Genomic DNA, 7211 nt, shown 5'->3' with positions numbered 1-7211 from the left:
GAAAGAGAAAGAGAGAGAGAGAAACAAACCTAACTTATGACAGTACCACCTCCCCGACGAGCGCCCCCAGGCGCTCCCGAGGAGGAGAACCGAAGGCGGAGGAAGTCCTCAATGCGTGAGCGGTCTAGCACATCCCGGGCCGGGACCCAGCTTCTCTCCTCTGGCCTGTAACCCTCCCAATTGAACAAATACTGATGGCCCCGTCCCCGAGGTCAGACATCCAACAATCTCTTAACCCTATAGACGGGAGAGCCGTCGACAAGGACAGGGGGGGAGAGGGGTTGGAGGGAGCACGAACGATGGGCTTAACGCACGAGATGTGAAATACAGGATGAACACGCCGCAGGGAGCGCGATAATCGACGACGCACCGCCGCCGGACTTTAACAATAGGAAAAGGACCGATAAAACGAGGGGTCAGTTTCCGAGAGGATGCGGCGAGGGGCAAGTTACGTGTGGAAAGCCACACTTTCTGGCCACAAAAGTACCTAGGAGCTCATGAACGATGGCGGTTGGCTGCACGACGGGTGCGTTCCCTGGCCAGACATAGAGCTGTCTTTACCCTTCTCCAGGTACGCCGACAATGCAGAATAAAGGCCTGCACTGAGGGAACAGCAGCATCAGGCTCCTGAGAGGAGAAAAGGGGAGGCTGATAGCCTAAACAACAAAAGAAAGGAGACAAACCAGTAGCCGACGACGGTAGAGAGTTGTGAGCATATTCGGCCCATGACAACTGCTCACTCCAAAACGAGGGATTACGGTCTGCCAGGCAGCGAAGTAATAGCTCGAAAAATTTGGTTGGCCCGTTCGGCCTGGCCATTTGTCTGAGGATGAAATCCTGATGACAGGCTGACAGTCGCACCAACCTGCCAGCAGAATTCCCTCCAAAAATGCGAGACAAATTGTAGTCCTATATTGGACACGACATCGGTAGGAAGACCGTGAATCTTAAAAACATGATCAAAGACCAGTCTCGCCGTCTCCTTAGCAGAAGGAAGAACAGCCGTATTGCCACAGGACGGGGGAAACCTCGTTACGAAATCCAGAGCAATATGAGACCAAGGGCGAGAAGGAATCGAGAGAAGTTGAAGCAGACCCGTGGGAGGTGAATTACCGGATGTAGCAAAGTTCAGTATTCAGGAAGGAAGAGGACAGGGTCGGCTTGACTACTGACTGCTTTTTATTTGCAATAATTCTCACAATTCAAAACAAAAGGGGTGCAGACAGGCACAAAGCGGTCACAAATCATTCAGAAGTCTCTCACTCGTAGATCACCAGCGGGGCAGCAGTCAGTAGTCCGTCTCTCTCTCTCTCACACCTGTTTCTCCTGGTGTTATATACTCTCTCCACACCAATTACTGAAACAAGAGACAGGTGTTCGTCATTTGCATTTAACCCACTCACTCACCGTTCGTCTCCTGACTCTCTCTCCCGCTGCCGACTCCGCTGAACCACGCCCCCCTCGCCACATACCCCCACCGCCTGACTCAGGCCGGGGAGCCATCCGGCCTGCAGCCCCCCCCCCCCCCCCCCCCCCCCCCATTTCTGGAGAGGAAGTCGGCCACAGCCATCTGAGCACCCGGCCTGTGGACCACTTTGAACTTAAAAGGCTGTAAAGCTAGATACCAACGAGTGATCCGCGCGTTGGTATCCTTCATGCGGTGGAGCCACTGCAGGGGGGCATGGTCCGAACAGAGAGTGAATTCCCGTCCCAGGAGATAATAGCGGAGGGTGAGGACGGCCCACCTGATGGCAAGACACTCCTTTTCTATGGTGCTGTACTTAGTCTCTCTCTTTGAGAGCTTCCGACTAATGTACAGCACCGGCCGTTCCTCCCCCTCCATCTCCTGGGACAGGACGGCACCCAGCCCCCTGTCCGACGCGTCTGTCTGCAACAGGAAAGGGAGAGAAAAATCAGGAGAGTGTAACAACGGCCCGCCACATAAAGCAGCCTTCACTTGGGTAAAGGCCTGCTGGCACAGCTCCGTCCACTGGACCGTATCTGGTGCCTCCTTTTTAGTGAGATCAGTCAAAGGGCTGGTGAGGTCCGAATAATTAGGTACAAACCTTCTATAATATCCCGCCAGCCCTAGGAACTGTCTCACCTCCTTTTTGGTCTTGGGACGCGGACAGGTCGCAACTGCTGCCGTCTTATCAATTTGGGGACGCACCTGCCCATGTCCCAAGTGGAAGCCCAGATATCTTACTTCCACCCGCCCAATTGCACACTTCTTCGGGTTGGCCGTGAGCCCAGCCCCTCTCAGCGACCTCAAGACAGCCCTCAAATGCTGCATATGCCGCTGCCAGTCATGACTAAATATAATTATGTCATCTAAGTAGGCAGCAGCATACGCAGCATGGGGCCGTAAAATTCTGTCCATGAGACGCTGAAAGGTAGCCGGAGCCCCGAACAGCCCGAACGGAAGGGTAACAAATTGGTGTAATCCAAACGGCGTGGTGAAAGCTGTCTTTTCTTTAGATAATGGAGACAAGGGGATCTGCCAATATCCCTTTGTTAAGTCCAGTGTCGAATAAAACCGAGCCGTACCGAGCCGATCAAGCAGTTCGTCCACCCGTGGCATTGGATACGCGTCGAATTTCGACACAGCATTCACCTTGCGATAATCCACACAGAACCGAACTGAGCCGTCCGTTTTCGGAACTAAAACTATCGGGCTCGCCCAGTTACTGTTGGATTCTTCTATTACGCCCATGTCAAGCATTGCTCCTAATTCTGCCTGAACCACTTTTTTTTTATGTTCAGGCAAACGGTACGGCCGGCTGCGAACTACCACGCCCGGCTCTGTCTCGATATGGTGCTGAATCAAATTAGTACGGCCCGGTAGGGGCGAGAACACGTCCGCAAACTCTGCTTGTAATTTCGTCAGGTCAGTGAGCTGGGAGGGCGAGAGATGATCTCCTCCGGGGGCCAGTGCGAGAGATTGGTGTTTGGTATTCGCCTCTGGCCCGAGATCATCCTCTCCACCAATCACCATCGCCAACATCACTGCCTCTGCCTCATTCCATTTTTTAAGGAGATTGAGGTGATAAATCTGACGTGCCCCTCTCCTATCAGACCGTATAACCTCATAATCGAGATCTCCAATCCGCCGTGTGACCTCAAATGGTCCTTGCCACTTTGCTAATAATTTCGAGCTTGACGTTGGAAGTAATACAAGCACTTTCTCTCCCGGTGCGAATTTACGCAAGTTAGTTCCCCTGTTGTACAGCCGGCTCTGTCTGTCCTGGGCTTGTAACAAATTCTCCGTTGATAGCCGCCCCAAAGTGTGGAGTTTTGTTCTCAAGTCCATTACATACTGAATTTCGTTTTTGCTCTGAGATGGTCCGTCCTCCCAAGTTTCTCTCAGGACATCCAGTACCCCGCGGGGCTGGCGTCCGTAAAGAAGCTCGAAGGGGGAAAACCCCGTGGAGGCTTGCGGGACTTCTCGCACAGCGAACAACAGGGGTTCTAACCATTTATCCCAATTTTTGGCGTCTTCTTGTACGAATTTACGAATCATGGTTTTAAGCGTGCGATTAAAACGTTCGACCAGCCCGTCAGTTTGTGGGTGAAAGACGCTGGTACGGATCGCTTTAATGCCCAATAATTCGTAAAGTTCGCGTAAAGTACGTGACATAAACGCCGTGCCTTGATCGGTGAGGATTTCTTTTGGAATCCCCACCCGGGAGATTAAAGTAAACAGTGCGTCCGCAACACTCTTCGCGGAAATGCTGCGGAGGGCCACTGCTTCAGGATATCGAGTTGCATAATCCACAATGACTAATGCAAAGCGATGTCCCCTGGCTGATCGCTCTAATGGCCCGATGAGGTCCATACCAATTCTCTCGAAGGGGACCTGCATTAATGGGAGGGGGCGCAAAGGCGCTTTTGGGGTGGCCGGTGGATTTACCAACTGACATTCACGACAAGACGCGCACCACCTGCGCACATTCTCGTGAATGCCCGGCCAAAAGAATCGGGTCATGAGGCGATTTAGTGTTGTTGCCTGTCCTAAGTGTCCAGCCATTGGATTAGAATGAGCCGCTTGGAAAAGCATTTCCCTGCGGCTCCTTGGAACTAACAACTGGGTTGTATCTTCTTTTGTCTGGGTGTCTTGGGTCACCCGATACAACCGATTTTTTATAACTGCAAAATATGGATAAGTAAGCGCCCGTCCAGGCTGGAGAGGCTGACCGTCGATGGTTTGGACCTGCTCAAATGCACGTTTTAGGGTCTCATCCTGAGACTGCTCCAGGGGAAAGTCATCGCGATCCGAGAGAATTATTCTCTCAATTTCACTCTGTTCCCCTGAAGCAGCACTCAGTGGTCCCCGTACAGTCTCTCCCGCCTGTGCTTGCGCATCCCCAACCATCGCCTTTTTCCCCCAAGAGGCATCCGTGCATAAATAACCCAATAATTCAGAAAATGCTGGCCAATTTGTCCCCAAAATTAACGGATGCCGGAGGTGCGGATTAACTGCCACCTCAACGCTATGCTTTTGGCCCCTGAACTGGATAATGACCGGCACTACCGGATATACCACCACATCCCCGTGTACGCACCGCACCTTAACCACGCGGCTTGTATCCAATGCCCCGGATGAAATCAGGCTTTGATGGATCGAGGTTTGGTTACAGCCTGAATCCACCAAGGCCTGATAGGTACCCCCCTTGATACTCACAGGTATTTGATACCAGCCAGCTTGACCGGGGGCAGCCTGCGGGGCGTCCGGGACCCGGACCATTGTCCCAACCTCCATCACTGGGCACCTGTCCACGAAATGCTCCGGGTCCCCGCAACGCCAACAGGCTGGCCCAGACCTCCCCGCCGCCCCAGTGGCAGGGAGTGGGGTAAATGATTGGCGTGGAGAGAGCGGAGAAACAGGCGCGGGGTCCTGTCCAGCGGAAGTCAGTCCCGCCCTCCTGGGCGGGGCTCTGGGACCCCCAAACTGGCTCGGGTCAACTCCGCCCCGCCCCCGGGGCGGGACTCGAGGATGTACAGGTGGGCGGGACCTGGGGAGAGGGACAGGACGAGAGAGAGAGACAGAAGGGGAAGACGGGGAGAGAGAGACAGATGGGAGGGGTTCGCCGACCCCTGGGCACGCCACCATGTGGTCCTCCGCGAGGTGGATGGCTGAGTCCAGCGACGTGGGGCGGTGGCACTGGACCCACTCTGCTGTCCTCCGTGGGAGCCGAGTAATGAACTGCTCCAGTACCACTCGATCGACAATCTTCTCCACGTCGCCTCCCTCAGCCAACAGCCATTTGCGGCAGGAGTCCCGGAGCTGTTGGGCCAACACGAACGGTCGGCCGGACTCGCCCAGTTCCAGGGAACGGAACCGCTGGCGATGTTCTTCAGGGCTCCGGCCGACCCGCTGGAGGATGGCCCTTTTTAGGTCGTCGAAGACCAGGAGATTCTGCACCGGAAGCTGCTGTGCCGCTATCTGGGACTCCCCGGAGAGCAGCGGGACCAGGCGCATCGGCCACTGGTCCCGCGGCCAGCCCGACAGCTCGGCCGTCTTCTGAAAGAGATCGAGGAAAACCTCCGGGTCGTCCTCAGATCCCATTTTGTGTAGTGGTAGGTGGGCGGGCACAGCTCGAGGTTCCAGGGCTTCCGGTCGAACCTCCCGGTCAATCCAGCTCCGGAACCTCTCGCGGTCCTCCTGCTGGGCTTGAACAACGACTTGGAAGCACCTCTCTTGATCCTGTCTCAAGTCCAGCAGGGCCTGGTGTTGTTCTTGTTGCATGACCGCGAGGGAGGTGATAATCTCCGCAAATGGCGATCCGGAGGACGATTGCATGGCGGCGGCTTCCGTCTTCCTTCCCGGGTTTCGGCACCAGTGTAGCAAAGTTCAGTATTCAGGAAGGAAGAGGACAGGGTCGGCTTGACTACTGACTGCTTTTTATTTGCAATAATTCTCACAATTCAAAACAAAAGGGGTGCAGACAGGCACAAAGCGGTCACAAATCATTCAGAAGTCTCTCACTCGTAGATCACCAGCGGGGCAGCAGTCAGTAGTCCGTCTCTCTCTCTCTCACACCTGTTTCTCCTGGTGTTATATACTCTCTCCACACCAATTACTGAAACAAGAGACAGGTGTTCGTCATTTGCATTTAACCCACTCACTCACCGTTCGTCTCCTGACTCTCTCTCCCGCTGCCGACTCCGCTGAACCACGCCCCCCTCGCCACACCGGACTTGGCTTGAGCGCAGACAGGACAGGCTGCCACAAAACGACGAATATCGCAAGCCATAGTAGACCACCAAAAACGCTTATGAACATTAGCCAGGGTACCCCTCATGCCCGAATGAGCGGCGAGCTTAGAGCGGCGAGCTCCTCCACTTTCCGTTTGAGGATGCCCTACAGATGCTCAATAGGCTTTAGGTACTCTCAGCTTCTTTAGCAAGGCAGTGGTCGTCTTGGAGGTGTGTTTGGGGTTGTTATCATGTTGGAATACTGCCCTGCGGCCCAGTCTCTGAAGGGAGGGGATCATGCTCTGCTTCAGTATGTCACAGTACATGTTGGCATTCATGATTCCCTCAATGAACTGTAGCTCCCCAGTGCCGGCAGCACTCATGCAGCCCCAGACCATGACACTCCCACCACCATGCTTGACTGTAGGCAAGACACACTTGTCTTTGTACTCCTCACCTGGTTGCCGCCACACACGCTCGACACCATCTGAACCAAATAAGTTTATCTTGGTCTCATCAGACCACAGGACATGGTTCCAGTAATCCATGCCCTTAGTCTGCTTGTCTTCAGCAAACTGTTTGCGGGCTTTCTTGTGCATCATCTTTAGAAAAGGCTTCCTTCTGGGACGACAGCCATGCAGACCAATTTGATGCAGTGTGCGGTGTATGGTCTGAGCATGGACAGGCTGACCCCCCACCCCTTCAACCTCTGCAGCAATGCTGGCAGCGCTCATACGTCTATTTTCCAAACACAACCTCTGAATATGACGCTGAGCACGTGCACTCGACTTCTTTGGTCGACCATGGCGAGGCAAGTTCTGAGTGGAACCTGTCCTGTTAAAACGCTGTATGGTCTTGGCCACCGTGCTGCAGCTCAGTTTCAGGGTTTTGGCAATCTTCTTATAGCCTGCCCCATCTTTATGTAGAGCAACAATTCTTTTTTTCAGATCCTCAGAGAGTTCTTTGCCATGAGGTGCCGTGTTGAGCTTCCAGTGACCAGTATGAGAGAGTGAGAG

The 7211-nt window shown here is 54.0% G+C and overlaps 1 protein-coding gene across 1 annotated transcript; it reads right to left on the bottom strand.

Annotated features, from left to right (window-relative positions):
- Positions 1-1316: 1316 nt before the first annotated feature.
- On the bottom strand, positions 1317-6183 carry LOC127496208 (zinc finger protein 500-like). Its single transcript, XM_051863933.1, has 2 exons — positions 4682-6183; positions 1317-1357 (listed from the first exon to the last, which is right to left on the bottom strand). The coding sequence occupies exons 1-2, from the start codon at positions 5798-5800 to the stop codon at positions 1355-1357; spliced, it is 1122 nt and encodes a 373-aa protein (XP_051719893.1). The 5' UTR covers positions 5801-6183; the 3' UTR covers positions 1317-1354.
- Between the last annotated feature and the right edge of the window lie 1028 nt (positions 6184-7211).

This window comes from Ctenopharyngodon idella, chromosome 15 (assembly GCF_019924925.1).
Source record: "Ctenopharyngodon idella isolate HZGC_01 chromosome 15, HZGC01, whole genome shotgun sequence".
Classification (NCBI taxonomy): Eukaryota; Metazoa; Chordata; class Actinopteri; order Cypriniformes; family Xenocyprididae; genus Ctenopharyngodon; species Ctenopharyngodon idella.
This window is presented reverse-complemented; position numbering and strand designations above follow the sequence as displayed.

Bases quoted from the DNA above. Each gene is read 5' to 3' on its own strand.
- LOC127496208 (XM_051863933.1), bottom strand. From the start codon at position 5,800: ATGCAATCGTCCTCCGGATCGCCATTTGCGGAGATTATCACCTCCCTC.